The following is a 17,924-nucleotide window of genomic DNA, read 5'->3' as shown; positions in this document are numbered from 1 at the left end:
GGTAAGGTGAAAATTTATGGAAGAAACGTGATTCATCAAAGATTTGGTGATTCAAAACTCAGTGTGTGTGTGTGTGTGTGTGTGTGTATGTGTGTGTGTGTGTGTGTGTGTGTGTGTGTGTGTGTGTGTCTTTTACAATTTTTTTACACCTTTGGTACTTAAAGATGATTTTTTTTTTGTTCAGATACGAGAATAATGTCACAAATAACGACAAGGATCAAATATTACTGTCATAACCACTGAAGGATAATAACTCCTAGAGAACAAAACTCCACTTAAAGCTATCGATTACTTGTATTTAAAAAAATTGGATTTTACTGTTCAAAATTTCGAGCCAAGTATCAGGGAACTGTGGACATAAATACCTTTAATGGATAATTCAAGGACACAAGGGTTTGTCTTCTGAAATGGAAACCTACAAGATGAAATGCATCCTCAAACAGCAGACGATTGAACATTTCGTTGAAAACCCCCTCCTCCTTTTGAGGTGTGAAGCAACAGATGCAAAAAATTAAAAAAAAAAAATACAACATCCGTTCATTTGATGCTTTCATAGATAATTTAATCAAGGGGATAAACCAACGGGTTACACACACATTTTTACAACTATTTCATCTCAACAGGCCTACTGTGGAACATGTCAGTTTAATCCAAAAAGAAGCTTGTCTCTACAGCTAGGGAGGCACACAAATAAAAATAATAAAAAAAACCTTCACTGATTGACTTCGAAATTCAAACAACTCTTTACCTCAAATGATTCTTGAAACATAATTTTTTTTTTAAAAATCACGTTTTTAATTTACAAATATCGCCACGCGTACATCAAATTCCACACAGTGGAAACATACCGTTTAAAAAACATACGCACAACAAAATGCAAAAAAGAAATGCAGTTTTCCCTGTCATAATAAGCTTTTAGAACAGCGACTAAATTATTATGCATTCCTCTGGAGGAAACCGTGCGTAAAACGTGCCCATTTCAAGTTAGCGATCCCGTGCAGCGAGGCTTGTTTTTTTTCAACTTCGCAAACCAATGCGGAGTAAAAAAAAAAAAAAATTAAAAAAAAAAAAGTTCGATGGTTTTCATCATGTTTTCATCTGTTTGCATGCTCGTATTCGTTCACACTCATGTGCAAGATGGGAATCGGTGGATAAACGTGGGGAGTCATCGTGGACGTTCCCTCGAAGGTGGAGACACTGTAGGAGCGCGTTTTTAGCTGCGTGACAGTCCTTCAGTCTTCCAACAATCCTCAACCTGCACAACAAGAACACGGACAACGAGCGCGCACAACGTCTCCGTGCGTCTTAATCCAGGTCTATGGATATACAGCGGCACTGCTTGACGCGCTGGATCCGTTTCTTCTTGGTAGGCGGCTGCTGGTCCGGACAGTTCAAAGTAAAAGTCATGGTGGTAAAACGCTTTGGTTTGCAAAACGAGCAGGACTGAAAGGCACCTTCCTCCCTGCGGATGTGCCTGGGGATGTAGAAGGAGTTGCACTGTCCGTAACAGAACCGGTTGATGATGGTGCGGCTGACGCAGCCCTCCTCGTGGATGGTCTGCTTCAGGGGCTGCGTCTTGCACCAGTCCCGTTTCAAATACTGGCGCTCTGTCACATGTAAAGCCTCCTGACTGGACTCCAGCACCTCGTCGGCCGGTGAGGATGCGCCCTGCCTGTGCTGAGTTCCGGAGCTCGCCTGCGGAGTCTGCGGTTGCTGCTCTGATTCGTTTGGGTTGTTCTTGTCAGGATGGGGAATGGCGCCCTGTGAACCTCTACTTCTTTTGCAATCCACTGGAGATGATAATAACCCAATGATGAAAACCACACTGCAGAAAAAACGCGTCGAGTTGGCCATCCTTGTTGAGAAAAGAAAAGTAATTAATCACCTATTATGTCAACGCTTGGACGCATTACGCGCCGTTTTCATACGCAAGAATGGGCTTAGTGGTTCCTTTTGGGCAAATTAAAAGCGTTAATTAATTTTTTTTTTATATGTTCAACAAACCGTATGTATCAATAACAAAACTAGTTTCGCCATTTCCGAAATCCATAAACTGAGAGAGCCACAGATGTGGGTGGTGGGAGGTGGTGCTCGTGGATTTTAAGATCCACTCACCTGCGTGAGCGTCCGGTGCTACCAGGGCGACGATCCTATCCTGTCGGTCCTCCACAGCACCTTCCGAGGGGATCGGCACCTACTGCTGTCGACTGTAGTCTGGTGGGACTGTGGATGGGTGGGAGACTAACCGCTCCATAGACAGGGGCCAGGGGGGGTTTAATACAAATTGCTCCAGCGCCGGACTGTCTCCCTTTTAAATGTCTGCCAGCTGAGATGTGCACAACGGTTCCCTCTACATTATTGGCTAAGCACAATGTTGAGAAAATCAAAACTGTCCGCCCCCTCAACAGTTCCCTGAACCCACTTCAAGAAACAGACAACAGGCGGAGAATGGGGGGGGGGGGGGGGGGCGTCAGAAAGGGAGCAGACGGGCCCGAGGTTCTGCACACATGGAAAAAGTAAAGCCGATGATATTTTTGATCAAAAGAAAGATGATGATCAATCTGTGTCAATTTGTCACAAGCAGAAAGGCGGCGTTCAAGGACCTCCGGGAAATTTTGAGCATGCAGTCTAAGAATGAACTCGACGCACATCACAGCACACCTGTGAGTCCTGCAGCCAATGATGGACTTTGTGTGTGTGTGTGTGTGTGTGTGTGTGTGCGTGCGTGCGTGTGTGTGTGTGTGTGTGTGTGTAATATAAATCAAGAAAAAAAAATCATTAGAAATAGATGATTTTGAATTTCGTGGGTTCAGTATGAAATAAACCTGATGGTTATGGTTCCATCACACAGTTGGTGCTTTTTTTTTTTTTTTAAATTTATTGCAGGTTTACGTGTCCCGAATGTAAACTGAATTACGCATGAATTTGGTTATCCAAGTTAACGATAAATGAGTTTTTTAGTCGTTAAATCAGTCCTGAAGCGTATCGTTAAAAGTCTACTATGTAATGAGCGGCATTGAATAAAAGGATTGTCAATAACAACGAACGGACAAGAATATTATTGGTCATGAAGTCGTTTGATGATGCTCTATGAATGATTAATAAGAAGACCTTTCAGGTTGCAAAGTTGTGCAAAATATTTCTCTTGTTGATGTTTGGGAAAAGTTATAAATTGTGTTTATCTGTTTAACAGTAAGAATACAGCCGCTCTATAGATCTGGTCATAAATTAATGCTTTAATTAAGACTTAGCTGTTCGCCATTGTTAAAATAACTAAAAGACAATCAAGTGTTCAGTTTTACAATTTTAAATCAATGATTTATCTGATTTAACCCGTTAGTTCAGCATCATTAAGATTAACAAACAAGTGAGGAGTTCCTCTGCAGACTGCCATGTTCTGAAGATACAAGAAAAACTGAAGAACTGGTGTGGATCTGGATTCAGATTATTTATGCCAGATATCAATGGTTCCCTTATCTTTAGAATATTAATCTATATATTTATTTATGTAGGTTTTTAAGAGGTGCAACTCGGATGATGGAGCATTGCACCGCCTCCCCTCACAGCGAATGGTCGTGTGCTGAACACATGGCCCCGGCCCAAACACCCCGTCTGTCATAAGCATGCATAACAACGGAGCAGGGCCGGACGTTCACACGCTATACGTCACTGCAGCCGTCATAACGAGCTATTGCACAACCGAAGCACCTCATCATACATGAAAAGTATGCAGTCCTCCCTGAGGACGGAGAATAAATCTCAAAGAGAGGAGTTTGACCTTCGCTGCCTAATCTTCAGATTCCTTACAGGTCACTCACTTTTATCACGGATATGCGTTTAATCTGGTGGACTGACCCAGATTGCTTTTGAAAGTTATCTTAAATGTCCCGATCACCTTTTCCACGATTGGATTAGATTTTATTTTTATATCTTTAACAGGTCACTATAGAACATTGGCAGTTTGGATTAATGTCTTTTCCCCTTGAGTGAAGCGCAGGTTGGCCTGACGCGGCCTCTCCGGCGGGTGTCCGGCGCCCCCTAGTGGCGGCGAGAAGCACTGCCTTCATCCTACAGCAGGAGGCTGATGGTTCACGTCTGATTTTATTTGTCAGAAACAATTCACATGGAAAATTATTTTACTGAGACCTTCATAGGAAAATTATCAATACATTTCTTTCTGTTTATGAAATAAGACAAATTGAGGATTTTTTTTAAGCGTAAGAAAATATTAAGTTGAAAAGAAAAAGCTGCAGTATCTCAAATTTTTGAAGGATTATATATAAAATGCATAAATAGAAAAGTAAAACTTGCTAAAAACATTCCAGTCATACCATCAATCAGATTCCAGACGCTGATATTCCTTCTACAGGCTAAGCATTATTTAACATACGCTGTACTCTTACAAGCTGACGAACCTAACAGAACACAAACAGCACCTACTTAATGTCAAAATAAATTAAGACCCCTGAATTTGCAGGAAACAAAGAGGAATTGTTGGCTGTTGTGTCACCTGAACAGAAAAAAACCTGCATTGCAAGTTTTGAACTATAAATCTACAGGCCTGGTGGCGGACAGCAGTCGTCCCTGGTGGAGAGGGTTCCTAGGCGAGCCTCTGTAATAATTCATTTCCTTCTCAGCCATCTGCTGCACAACCTTCTGCATTCCAGGTTGATCGGGGACACAGGCGTCCAGTTTGGTCTTCAGTTGAACCGTGTTGGTCACATCGCCCAGAGCAGAGGTCTTGGGTTTACGGCTCAAAGTGCTCGCCGTTTTGGGTGGGACTGGAGGCGGTTTCTTTTTGGGACACTGGCTTTTGGACACTCCCTGGTGAGGCTCAGGTTGGGGGTGAGAGGAGAGACTGCTCTCCGCTTCATTTCTCTGGCTAGTAATGGCTTTTGCATTCCTACTGGGTCTTTTACTGTCTGTCAGGATAGAGTTGATGCGGCGGACAGTCTGACGCACAGGGGTGCGTTGGAACTTGAGCGGGGATCTGATCTGTGCAGCTGCAGATCCTTTAGGAGGACAGAGGGTGAGCTTGTTGAAGTGTTGAATGTGGTCAGCCACATGATGCTTTTCAGTCCTGGGGCTTTGTCTTGAAGGAGGCTGTTGGTTTGGGATTTTGGAACTAATATCTGGGGAACATTTCTTTTTTTCATGGACCACTGAAGTTGAGCCAAGCTTATCTTCGAGTTCTAGATCCAGCTTGTATGGCGTGGACTGCAGCCCCGATGAGATGCCCAGTTTGAAGACAACAGGAGTCTGAATGTCCAGAGTATCAATCAACCTTCTACGGTTGAACTGCTCTACCTGCCTACCGCTCTCTTCCACCATAGAGCTTCCAAGCCTGCCAAGGTCAGCAGTACAGGGAGAACCTTCAATGCCCGTCTTTGGTGGACTACAGTAAACACCAGTCTCAAAAATTTCACTGTCTATATGCAAAGGTGATAAAGCTGCAATTTCAAACTGGCTAAATGTAATATTTTGACTATCAGCTGGGAAGAACTGTTGGGCTGGAGGGGTGGAGGCCTCAATGTCCATATTCTTTACTTTGGCAATAGGAGTCTCTGGTGGAGGGACTGGGTGGCTGGCTGGTTTGGTTGTGACCACTCCCATGGAGTTGCAGGGGTCCTGCATCACAGCCTGGAGGTTGATGCTTGATTCTGCGAAGGCCTTTACTTTCAGCAGGGTGGGACCAGTTTGGCTTTGGGCTTCAGTCACTGAACGCTCACTGTCCAGACTCTCAGCACTGGAAGCGCAACACAGCTTCTTGTGAAGGCTGGCTGCTGCTGGAGGCTTTGATACGACGATGGTCGGCTCGGACACGTAACTGTTCTTGAGGTTCGTGCTCATTGGGGTGTCTGAGAAAGATGCCTGGTTGAATGCCTGGGCTCCTTTAGAGGTCTTCCTGGAGTCACACTGGGGGGTCAGCAGGTTGTCTTCAGACTTACTCATGTAATTGGAACCTGTAACATTAAGGATATAAGCAGGTAATACAACATAAAATAGTTGCACAAGAATAAAAATGTTTCATGAATAGGAAGTCTTATTGAATGTGTTCATCTGGCTCACCTTTGGATCCAGTTTTTCCAGGCAGGACTGACGGACTGAACTCCGCCTCTTTGGTGAAACAAAAAGCCGTGGTGCTCTCCTGAGAAGCAAGTCGCCAGCCAATGGACTCAGATCCCTTCACCAGCATGGAATGAGAAATGGAAGGTGAAAGAGGGTTGAAGGAGGGTTAGTTTGAGAGTATTATTTTGTTAAAATGGGCCCCATAGATTTAACTCAGCAGACAATTAATATGTTAATTCCATGGTTGCAGTTAATTCTTCAGAGGATGACAAAAATCACTCAGAAGAAACAAGATACTGGATTTGCGGGTCAAAAACTTTTTATTAAGAGCAAAATATACATGACCACATGTGTCTAAGAGCATTGGGATGTTGTGCACTATGCAGCTTTCTAAACGTACCCCAATACAGCTTACAAAGCTGTACTTTATTTACCCACAAAGTAGTATAGAATGTCATTATTTACCTGACTTATGTTGAATATAGTAAATCATTGATATAATATGGATTTGTACCATAAAACTATGAAAGCAGATCATTTAGAAACATTACAGATGCAAAAGTATTGAAAAATCACTCAGATGTTTAAAAATTTTGCATGCAGCAGTTTAAATGTTAGATTCTGAAAGTAAACTTAGAATGTTCAAGAAAAATATAGTAATGTGCAACAGTTTACACCAACAAAGAAAATCCTGTGTGCAAATGTGTTAATCAGTTTTAATGCAGTTATACAACACTACATGCTTGATTTCACTTCATTAACGGGACTTTGCAAGTTAGTTGTGAACCAGGTAAGTAGACAGTGAAGTCCTTTGGACGACCACACTTACAGCGTCTTTGCTGCTCTTCCCAAGGCTAAAACGCAAACGCAGAGATTTGCGTGGTGCTTCTTTATGGCTGGCTTTAGGAGAGAAGCAGCCAGCTCTTCCAGATTCAACTCTGAAAAAGGATATATTTTTAAAAGCTTATGTAGGTCTGGAACTCTATACACACTGTGATAGTGGGAAATAACTGTCTCTATTACAATAGAATTGTCTCTGTTTAATTCAGTGAGCATTACTGTACAACATGATGTCATTTCAATGTGACAGCACTTTCTATCACACCTCTCTATGAGTCAATAATAATGTATTTATTTGGAGATCATTGGAGGACAACGACCATGTGTACCTGTTGACAGCATGTCGATTGCTGAGTCGTTGGCTCTTCCTCCTCCCAGAGGTAGCGGGATGCTTTCTCAACCTCCCTGCTGATGATAAAGTGTTGTTTGAAGAGTCCAACACCCCAGAGGCACTGTGAACTGGAATGGACAAAAAGAAAAAACATTAACTTCAAGATTCAGGGTGTATTAGAAATGATGCACATGTGCCAAACAATGATCAATACCTGATCCAGGAGTTGAAATGCCACTGAATAAAGTATTGGGAAGTAAATCTATCCCAAGGGTCTTTTTGACTGATCTACGTTTCTTGTTCGAGAATCCAAAAGAGTGACCAGAGTCCAAAGGGAAATCCTTTCGCTTTGATGAAGGTGTTGCAATCACAGGAGTTGCAGAGGAAAAGACTGAAGGAAAAAAAAGTCACAGTGGGATTAATGTCTTCAAATAATCAGTATTTACTCTTTTATATTTTAAATCATGCCAAAGATGATTCTGAAACCAAGTGTTAAGAGGAATTAACATTTATCTGAGAATTAACGTTTATTAAATTGATCAAGCTTCATTGCACCAGTCGACCTTGAATTTAGTGGGAGCACTGAATGCAGCATCTTTCACTATATAGCAACATCTCAAATTCATTCTTACCTCCCAAGCTGCGTCTCTGTCTCCTCTTCATCCCCGAGGTCAGATCTTCTTCAGGTGCATCGTGAGTCGGGGACAGATCCCCTGGCTCACAGCCCATCATGGCTGGAACTTTCTCTTGGAGAAAATGTGGCAGCACACCTGAGACACACAGAAAAACATGAGATAAAATACTTCAGTGTCAAGTGACATAAAGATGGCTTACATTTAAGTTTCCTCTATTCATACCAAAGCTATGGGCATTCTCTATGAGGCAGTGTATGATGGCTGCCTGTAGCTTCAGGTATTTCTCAGTATTTGCAGTCATCTTCTCAGTACCGTCTCCAAAGTGGAGGAGGTTTGGTGCAAAGATGACCGATAAATTATTGCTGTCCATCTTATTCTCTGAACATCTGCAATAGAGTAATGAAAGGGGAAAAAAGGAGGCAGTAATTATTGAAAATCGTACATCAATTTAAAATTACACTTTAAAAAAACTCTTCAACAATAAAAATACATGTTGGTTAATAATCTTGGACGGGAAAAATTTGATGGCAAGAAAGTACCTCTTAGACACATTGTGAAGGAAGTCAAAAAAGTAATGCAGGATCGTCCGGTTCTTGTCTGGCAGCACACAGGTCAGCAGTATGGTAGCAGAGGTCCTGTCCTCCTCGGCAGGGAGTTGCCGTGCCTTGAGGAAGGCCTCCTGCAGCTCTTTGGGCAGCACAGGCTCTGGCAACTCCCTGAAAAACTGCTTCACTAGACCAGCCACATCGCAGGGAAGTGCTGTAGACAGGCACTCCTCTCCCACATCCAATTTTGCCTGGATGGACAAATAAAACACAGCTCTGTTGTGTTATACTTCCCTCAGGGTCAAGGGTCCTCACTTATACAAGGTCAGCTGCAGCCATTACTCACCCTGAGGTCTTTCAGGCGACTGACAGAGCCTGATTTTCTAAAGAGACCCTCTGTATCGATATGTGCCAGCAGTTTCATGCATGCATCAACCAGAAAGCTAAGAAAGACAATGAAGGTTGTTAATATAGAATATCCAAGCTGGGACAAGACACTACATGTCAAATATAAACTCAAATTCAAGTTAACAAGCATATCCACTCGCCTTGGCACACTCCCACATTCCATATTATAATATGGTAAGCTCTCCAGAGACACCCCAAAAACCTTTTTCTGAGAGAACAAATGAGAAATAAAAATTAAGATGAGAAAATGTGACAGAGAGGGAAACACAATGAGGAAAATAATTTCTTATTATAAACATGCCAGCAGTATCACACACAGCCCTCATTAATTTACTTAAGCCCTTTTTTTTCCCATTGATGAAATCTATGCCAGTCTCCTAATGTTAGTTTAAAGACAATTTACGATGAATTGGCGCAGTTAGGGGTTTGTTTTTCAGTGTAGAACAATTACCTTATTTCGTTTCTGGATACAGTCATTTGAATATAGTTTGTATCACACATCGTAAAAGCAAATTCTGTGTGGATCCGAAAAGTAACAAGGTCTGCGAGAAAGCTTGCAAATCAGGTGATGCCATTAGGAAATAATGCAAGAAACTTGTTGCTCACTTCAAATGAACATCTATAAAATCCAGTATTGTACATCATTCATTAAAGCTATACAATATTTTAGAGGAAAACATTGCCACCGGGTCTTGTTAGACTTTGCTTTCTGTTGGTGAATGAATGAATGAATGAATGAATGAATGAATGAATGAATGAATGAATGGGATGAATAATCAGGACGCCCGAACAAAGCAACTGAAGTGACTGACATGAGAAGAGGTGGACAAATGGGTCTCATAAAATAACACGTCTGTCCAGCGTGAGGGGACACTGGGAGCATGGTGATTCCTGCTCGGACATAACAGCTGCTGAAGTAGTAACTTTATGGATTAATTGTCGTGATTAGTGGTTTTGTTTACTTACCGAGTTGTTGGTTCTTGTCTTGGAATTGGCCGTTTTGATTTTGTTCCAGTACTTTGTTTTTATTCCAAACGCTGTGCGGAGATGTTGCACAGCCACTAAACGCATCACGTTTTTCTCCATGAGTTTCATTTTCACGCCCCCTTAGCTTGAAGTTTGAATTAACTCCCCAACTCGCTGTTCTCAATAAGCCAGAAACAAACCAAACTTTGTCCTGATTCAAGTCTTTCTAACGTGATCACTTTCTCTCGACTGTTAACTCATTGTCGTGTTTCTCATTAACTACTCACAGCATCGTTCTACACAAACACCTACAAACGGTAACCCTAGTAAAAGTACTTCGGTTCTAAGAGATATTCAGACAACAACAAACGTTAGCGACCGAAGCGGTTAGTGGATTCCCAATGTACTCAGCTAGCTATAGTTAGCTAGGTTAACCGAGTCCCTTTGGCTTCTCGACCAGAATAAACAAAAATTGCTTAACGGCTACACCAAACGTAAAACAACTTAAGTACGTACTTTTTTTTCCTACAACAACTAATTGTATTAATCAAACAATTTTTATATTTCAGCTATCTGGCCGCATTTTGCTGTGCCTCGCTCGTCAAATCATTTTCGAGGCTACGGGTTTCCGCAGAGCATTCAAACAGACGCGAGCCTTGCGTTCTACGACGTGATTGGCTGAAATGGTTCGAAATACGTTCTCAACGGCGCTTGTTCTCATGTACCAGGGAAGTTTTGCTGGGCGGGGCACTTCGTGAATGACTTGTTGAATGGAAGGGACTCCGTACTCTTCAACCGGTTGCAAGTGTAAAAAGAACTAATCGTGCCTTTAAAATGTGAAAGTCGAAACACCATACTGCACTTACTTCAGTCATAATTATACTGCAAACACTCGTACTTGAATATAGACATTATCACATATGCTTAATTGGATCTTTTAAATAAGGCTAGTTGGAAAATGTCAATATTGATTTAATAACACCTGCAAATCATTTTTCCCCACACAAATCCTAGCAGAGCCTAATACAAGGTGGAAGTTGTGGTTCTCCAATTGTATTATGTTTTTAATTTCTTTCAATGTCTAGATCTCTGACAGAAAGATTAAAAAATATGTCTTTTACGCTTTGTCTGGTACAGGTTTTACTCTGTGCAACATGCAGCTGATCCACAGCTGAGTTCAGTGGATGGAACCACTAGAATCATTTTATTTTATGCTTGAAGAAAGACGGGGTATAAGTACTTAGTATACCAAGTATAAAAATTATCAACGACAACAATATTGCATGTTATCAAGCAATATTCTCCATAGTCATGTCCCTTCTACTCCTAACTTAGTCCAAATGTTGTTACTGTTTAGATACGTCCCTATTCCAAGTTCATGCCTGAAATCAGGATATGTTTCACAAAGTTTAATCCATCATGAAGAGACGATCCATCTCTGACTTTATTTGGATGTTCTTCAGACTTTTTTTTCTGTATTTTGCCATGATGGACCTTTATCGTCACGCATCCAATAGCTGAGATTTCTCAGTAAATACGCTCTCACCCTGACTTTTTTACCCTTATGACTTGACCATTTTGTGCTGGACATTTACAAGACGATCGAGTTCAGATTTCCATCTCATGGTCCATTTATTTATGCTCCCATAATAAAAAAAATATTTATGAGTTCTGAGCAGATATGTGTCTGGGAAAAACTTCAATCTACAAAATCAAAAGCAACAAACCAGAAGATATCAGGACATAATCTACTCAAGATGTCATTTCCTGTAGTGTGCTGATCATAGAATTCTTTCCAGAAGTCTGACAGACAGTCTCTCATATCTCCTCCATTATCATACTGCACCTCAACTGTTTCATCTGGCAATTTACACTTGATTTTGATGTCAAGGTCTTTAATTTCATCATCCCAAAAATGTACTATGAACTGTGAAGGTAACTGCCTTCCGTAAACAATAAATGTTTCTTCATGCTCTTGCTAGATAGACTTCTTTGTAGAATTACAAGAGGCAATGCAAATTCTGAAGCTCATTTTCAGAAAAGTCCCATAAGAGAATGTTTCTGTTCTCAATACATTCTCACTCCCAACTTCTGTTGAATAGAGTGAGAAGTTACAAATATCATTATTTGAAGGTCTTGCAAAAGATTCAAAAAGATTTCAGATTCAGCTTCTTCAAATCTAGCAGATGGCAGAGCAGAAGCAACACATAGAGAAGCTTGAAGACTGATTCTGTGCCCTCACCAAAGTTGTCACTAAACCTGTTTTGTAATTCTGTTGACTCTTCTTTTTTCCCTCTGTGGTCAAATAAAACGTGTTCCAACGTAAGGCAGTGGGTCCAATTATTGGGGGGATGGAGAGGTAGTGGTCCTCTAGCCCCTACGACCCTTCTCTGTGGACCAGACTTCAAAGTGGTGTATAAAATATGAAACACTTGGAAAAAAACCAACTTAGCTATATTGTAGTGAAAGTAGACATACTATACTGTACTGTATATGTCTATACTTCAATTTGAGACAGATTTTTATATACATTTAAATCCCTTCATGCAAAAACAGTGCTTAATATATTATACCTTGTACTGTTATTGATAAGCAACTGTTATCTGATTTAAAGCTATGTCATTGCTGATGTGAATGTGAATGTTTACATCCTTCTTCAACCATTGGAAGAATGTCACCATTCTCGTTTCACAAACCCTTGAAACTAGTGTTAGCATTAAGTTATGTGAGGCAAAAATGAATTTACAGGATCCAGGATGACAAAGAATGCGAAACAGAGCAAGAAACTGTTTCAGATTTACTGTTTCAATGTAATAGATTGTTTCGAGACAAAATATTGTAGTTACCTCCTCATGATAAATATTTTCTGTGAATCAACAAAAAACACAAGATATACTCTCAAAAGGTTTATGTTTATTGCATGGAACATAGATGTTTATATACAGGAGACAACAACATACAAATGCATGGACAAAAGGAGTTTGCTTGTGTATTTAGAAGCATTTCCTGTGGACAATGGAAGGGCCGGCCTCATCGTACTCCTGCTTGCTGATCCACATCTGCTGGAAAGTGGACAGGGAAGCCAAGATGGAGCCACCAATCCAGACTGAGTACTTCCTCTCAGGCGGAGCAATGATCTAGTGTGGGAACAAAAAACATTCAACTTCTGTTACGTTTTTATTCACTCCATCTTGACTGGATGACTCAAAACCGTTGAACTTCTTTCACCTTAATCTTCATGGTGCTTGGGGCCAGAGCTGTAATCTCCTTCTGCATACGATCAGCAATACCAGGGTACATAGTGGTGCCACCAGACAGCACATTGTTGGCATACAGGTCCTTACGGATGTCAATGTCACATTTCATGATGCTGTTGTAGGCGGTCTCATGAATACCAGCAGACTCCATACCTGATAGAAGAAAGGAATGATTGATAAAGTCCATCTGTCTAACATAAAATACATTTCGTAGATTCTTCCAAACACTTACCAATGAAAGAGGGCTGAAAGAGTGTCTCAGGGCAACGGAAACGCTCATTACCAATGGTGATGACTTGACCATCAGGCAGTTCATAACTCTTTTCCAAGGAAGAGGAGGAGGCTGCGGTGGCCATCTCATTTTCAAAGTCAAGAGCCACGTAACACAACTTCTCCTTGATGTCACGCACAATCTCCCTCTCAGCTGAGGGGTAGAAGGTTTACATACAGAGGTCACATTCAGAAACAACACATTTTGTGTGGACATTAGAGAAACTCAACATGATAGCATTGACCTACCTGTTGTGACAAAGGAGTAACCACGCTCAGTCAGGATCTTCATCAGGTAGTCAGTGAGGTCACGACCAGCCAGATCCAAACGCATGATGGCATGTGGCAAAGCATAACCCTCATAGATGGGAACGTTGTGGGTCACACCATCACCAGAGTCCAAGACAATACCTTTAGGAAGCCAAAATGGTAAAAGCTAGTCAGTAATGAAATGCCATCAAAGGTGTATGTCATAAGTCTCGCAAGATGAACTATACAATACTGCTGGAAGGGATTAAAATATTCTTTCACAAGATGACAGGAAACTGCCCAGATAACAGATACCTTCAGTAGTTTCTCTCTTGCTATACAATGTCTTCTTATTGAAGGATATTCCTTAAATGACCAGAGATCAAAGTTAAGTTCCAAAATACTGCACCTACCGGTAGTACGACCAGAAGCGTAGAGGGACAGGACAGCCTGGATGGCCACATACATGGCAGGAACATTGAAGGTCTCAAACATGATCTAAAATAAAAATCAAACAGAATATGAATGTTGTCTTTACGCAATGACAACTATCTTATCACTGTGTGCGGACTTTTGCGTCCAAGTACCTGGGTCATCTTTTCCCTGTTAGCTTTTGGGTTCAGGGGGGCCTCAGTAAGAAGGGTGGGGTGCTCCTCAGGGGCGACACGCAGCTCATTATAAAAGGTGTGGTGCCAGATCTGACAGATGAGGACAAACAACAGCTGACAATCAGACCCAGGCTACGGACTGAATAAATAACAAGCATATCTTCTAAACACAGCACACAATCTATCTTTATGATGCCGACAGGCTGCAAATTCTCAAGGATTTTAAAGGTCAGATGCCATGAATGTTGTAAATGAGGTGCCCTGTCAACGCCTACCTTCTCCATATCATCCCAGTTGGTGATGATGCCATGCTCGATGGGGTACTTAAGGGTCAGGATACCCCTCTTGCTCTGGGCCTCATCACCTACGTAGCTGTCCTTCTGACCCATACCGACCATCACACCCTAAGGTCAGACAAATGACAGGAGCATGAGACACCAGAAGAAACTTGTCCCACCTCTAATCTCTCACAATTCAGTCTAAAATGAGCAAGTAGCACTAGTGGCCAGATTTAAGTCTACCTGGTGGCGGGGCCTTCCGACAATGGAAGGGAAGACAGCACGGGGAGCGTCATCTCCAGCAAATCCAGCCTTGACCAAGCCGGAGCCGTTGTCACACACAAGTGCGGTAGTCTCATCGTCGTCACACATGATTACGCTTCACTGAGGTGGTCTAAATGTTGAGGGGTGGAGTAGATACACAAGGAGAGGTTTAGGCAGGGCAGTGGGAGCAGCTGTTCTCTGCAATGCATATCATACCACAAGGGTCTAAAGGATTATGAATGAACAATCAGACAAATGTTTTTGCTGGAGTGCTGATGATGTGTGACTGTCACAGCCAAAACTGGAGAATTTGTTGACACAATCAATCAGTCACTCATTTGTAGCCTTTTCTCAGATCCACAGTGCATTTGAATACCCGCCAACATTATCTTATAACTGCTCTGAGATTATCATCACTTTCCAACACTAATACAGCACATATCAATGACAGCTATCTATAGACAGCTAATTAAGCATGCCCTTGAAAGCTATTTTGGGGCCACCCTTGTTGTACAACTACTGATACCTTATCGCGACAGTCACAATTGTTCCTGGGACATCTCAGGGCTGCTGAGGTAGCACCAAAAAGGGGCATAACAGAGAGACTTGTCATCTATTTTAAGTTCAACCCCACCAATGTGCTTAACAAGACGAAACAACTGACACATGGATCTTCTGCTATTTCAGGTCTGTCAGAGCTTGAATGAGAGTGAGACCAGTAGCTATCTGCACACCATGGTCACACTATTTAAACTGCACAGCCTTACGTAACAGGCTCAATTGGTTTAATGTAGCATATATGGATTTGCCCAACTTCTCCCAAGTACCTGTGCACTCTCCATAATATGCCTGAAACATTATATGTATATTCTGTCTAAGAGTGTCACTTTTTCCATGATAATGCTAACTTCAAATTTCTGTCACAATCAATATAAGATGAACAATAACTTGGCTGTACATGACAAGTAGTTCAATTTTATCATCCATTTGTCCTTATCAAATGGGTAAATATCATCATCTCAAAATGCAACTTAAAATGTACAACTTTCTTCACATATTAACAGTGATCACAGAAATGACATCCTCAGTGCGTCAGAGACATGCGCTGTGAAATGTACTCACCAAGGTGCTCTGGTAGGTGGATGCTTCCACTGGGACGGAAGACTGAGAGTGAGAGGAGCCCCTTAAATAAGACCCAGACTGGGATTAAGGACCAGAGGCGGGGCTAAGGTTTCATACAAGTCCAAATAAGAGCTGTCTGCAAAAATCAACATGCCACAGGAAGCAATGTTTTACATACATGGACTGAAGTTTGCTTCAGTCCAATTTCAAAGAAATGCTACTGAAATAATTTCATTCGTAGGTCCCCAAAAAAGAAGTGGTGTGTCCATGTGTGTGTCAGGGGGGAGGAGGGGGCCATTCTGCCTCCCTATTGTTTTATTTAATACAAAAGAACACAATTGCCATAAATACAGTATAAAAAGGGACACAAAGGGACATGTGCATTTTTGGGAAAAAGTTCATTACCTTGACTTTTTGTAATCACCTCATGGTCTAATACAATGCATATATTTTTCACAATGCTGAAATAACAGGATACATTATCATTACCATGCAATCAGAGTTATAAAATACTGTATTTTCTGTTACTTTGATACATAATTATGCTCTCTGTGGAGCAAAAAATATTACACACAAATTTTTTGTGATGCTCATAACCAGCTAGAAGGCCCACGACGATGGCCCATTAAACACAGCACCACTGGTGTCTTGTTAAGGAGATGAAAACTCTAAAAGCCTGTGAACCACGCTGCTGGTATGTGCGCTGAGCCTCCTCAAAGTGTGGAACAGCTGATGGTAACGCCAGTTGGGCTCAGTGTCTCAGTTGGCTGTCTGAGTGGCTTGCTGGTGTCAGTGCTTGGAGCTGATTGGCTCGGCTGTCTCCTTGTAGGGTTATGGTGAGCAGCAGTGTCATTAATGTGCAGCCACTGTGATTCCTGACCCGCAAGTTTGAACAGAGGAGTTCCATACTTATGTCACTGACTCCCCAAATATTTCCAACTTGTGCAGTGTAGTATGTATGAAGTAATACACTCATCTATCTTGGGATAAATATTACAGTTTTTGTTGATACAGTGGCAATGAGATATTGTATATATCAGATCTCTGGGAAATACAGTATAAATGCAATATATCTCTATGCAAGAGATCTCTGATTGTATTTGTAATGATAAATGATTTTTTTTTAGATTTGACCTTCTGATCAGGAACAAAATATTTATAATATAAAAGAGCAGTAATTTATGAATTTATATGATAGCTAGAAGTATGTGAATTTTCTTTTCTCCACAATCAACATAACATTTTTATATAGAAATATGTACTCTTAATCTCAGCAAACTGGAGCTGGATTCAGGTGAAGAATGTCAGTTATTTGGGAAACAAAAAAATATCTGGAAATCTATATGAATATGAAGAGAAATAAAAATATATAAGGGAATATTTTCACCCTAAACTGGAGTTCTGAACACATGCTAAACAGTATCCTATTGGTTAGACTGTGGGAAGGATTCTTTTTAAAACAAGTCTTTTGAGATTCCTCCAACTTTATTGACGTATATTAAATTATCACAATACCACAATAATTACCCATAGCAAATTAAAACCTGGAGTTAAACCTTTGACCTATCCAAACTCTTGCTCTCTTTCTCAATTACAAATTTCTAGTGCTTCTACAATTTTCTAATGAATTCCTTTTTGGCATAGTGTACTCCACCAAAATTCAAATGAAAAGAAGTGCTATGGTTTTTATTTTATTACTTTATGAATTAAGATTTTTAAAACAAGATTGTTTGTGTGAAATGTTTACGACTAGTACTCAGATCCGGTGGTGCAGTGGTTAGCGCTGTCGCCTCACAACACGGCGGGTTCGGGTTCGAGTCCCGCTCTGTGTGGAGTTCGCCTGCTCTCCCCGTGTGTCCGTGGCTTCCTCCCACCTCCAACAGCATGCGCTTCAGGCTGATTGGCCGTGTCCAGATTGCCCGTAGCAGTGAGTGTATGTGTGTGCATGGTTGTCTGTCTTTGAGTGTGGCGTCGTGCCGGAGTGTCCCCCGCAAGAATATACATAGATAGATACAGTAGATAGAATTACTGCCCTCTGGCGGTGAGCTTTCAGAACACAACATGCTGACGTTGCATGTGCGA

General features: G+C 41.3%; 3 protein-coding genes across 3 annotated transcripts; all 3 read right to left on the bottom strand.

Moving 5' to 3' along the window:
- Positions 1 to 203: 203 nt before the first annotated feature.
- grem1b (gremlin 1b) lies at positions 204 to 2,446 on the bottom strand. The gene is made up of 2 exons (XM_068339025.1): positions 2,116 to 2,446; positions 204 to 1,855 (listed from the first exon to the last, which is right to left on the bottom strand). The coding sequence occupies exon 2, from the start codon at positions 1,852 to 1,854 to the stop codon at positions 1,306 to 1,308; it is 549 nt and encodes a 182-aa protein (XP_068195126.1). The 5' UTR covers position 1,855; positions 2,116 to 2,446; the 3' UTR covers positions 204 to 1,305.
- A 1,669-nt stretch (positions 2,447 to 4,115) lies between these two features.
- arhgap11a (Rho GTPase activating protein 11A) lies at positions 4,116 to 10,392 on the bottom strand. The gene is made up of 11 exons (XM_068339009.1): positions 9,795 to 10,392; positions 8,969 to 9,036; positions 8,767 to 8,863; positions 8,415 to 8,671; positions 8,098 to 8,261; positions 7,873 to 8,010; positions 7,455 to 7,631; positions 7,239 to 7,368; positions 6,899 to 7,007; positions 6,070 to 6,184; positions 4,116 to 5,963 (listed from the first exon to the last, which is right to left on the bottom strand). Exons 1-11 carry the CDS (start codon positions 9,921 to 9,923, stop codon positions 4,546 to 4,548), a joined length of 2,802 nt encoding a protein of 933 aa, XP_068195110.1. The 5' UTR covers positions 9,924 to 10,392; the 3' UTR covers positions 4,116 to 4,545.
- A 2,295-nt stretch (positions 10,393 to 12,687) lies between these two features.
- LOC137611448 (actin, alpha cardiac muscle) lies at positions 12,688 to 15,969 on the bottom strand. The gene is made up of 9 exons (XM_068339663.1): positions 15,843 to 15,969; positions 14,700 to 14,850; positions 14,454 to 14,582; positions 14,158 to 14,268; positions 13,984 to 14,068; positions 13,571 to 13,732; positions 13,284 to 13,475; positions 13,023 to 13,204; positions 12,688 to 12,931 (listed from the first exon to the last, which is right to left on the bottom strand). The coding sequence occupies exons 2-9, from the start codon at positions 14,826 to 14,828 to the stop codon at positions 12,788 to 12,790; spliced, it is 1,134 nt and encodes a 377-aa protein (XP_068195764.1). The 5' UTR covers positions 14,829 to 14,850; positions 15,843 to 15,969; the 3' UTR covers positions 12,688 to 12,787.
- Between the last annotated feature and the right edge of the window lie 1,955 nt (positions 15,970 to 17,924).

Source organism: Antennarius striatus, chromosome 17, assembly GCF_040054535.1.
Source record: "Antennarius striatus isolate MH-2024 chromosome 17, ASM4005453v1, whole genome shotgun sequence".
NCBI classification, from domain to species: domain Eukaryota; kingdom Metazoa; phylum Chordata; class Actinopteri; order Lophiiformes; family Antennariidae; genus Antennarius; species Antennarius striatus.
Note: the sequence above shows the minus strand (reverse complement) of the source record. Positions and strands in the feature narration are given on the sequence as shown.

Bases quoted from the DNA above. Each gene is read 5' to 3' on its own strand.
- grem1b (XM_068339025.1), bottom strand. From the start codon at position 1,854: ATGGCCAACTCGACGCGTTTTTTCTGCAGTGTGGTTTTCATCATTGGG.
- arhgap11a (XM_068339009.1), bottom strand. From the start codon at position 9,923: ATGAAACTCATGGAGAAAAACGTGATGCGTTTAGTGGCTGTGCAACAT. The intron at 8,864-8,968 runs GCGAGTGGATAT...TGTCTTTCTTAG, and splicing joins GAATGTGGGAGTGTGCCAAG to CTTTCTGGTTGATGCATGCA. The intron at 5,964-6,069 runs GTGAGCCAGATG...TTAATGTTACAG, and splicing joins TGGAAAAACTGGATCCAAAG to GTTCCAATTACATGAGTAAG.
- LOC137611448 (XM_068339663.1), bottom strand. From the start codon at position 14,828: ATGTGTGACGACGATGAGACTACCGCACTTGTGTGTGACAACGGCTCC. The intron at 13,733-13,983 runs GTAGGTGCAGTA...GGCTTCCTAAAG, and splicing joins CGCTTCTGGTCGTACTACCG to GTATTGTCTTGGACTCTGGT. The intron at 13,205-13,283 runs GTAAGTGTTTGG...TTCTTCTATCAG, and splicing joins CTTTCAGCCCTCTTTCATTG to GTATGGAGTCTGCTGGTATT.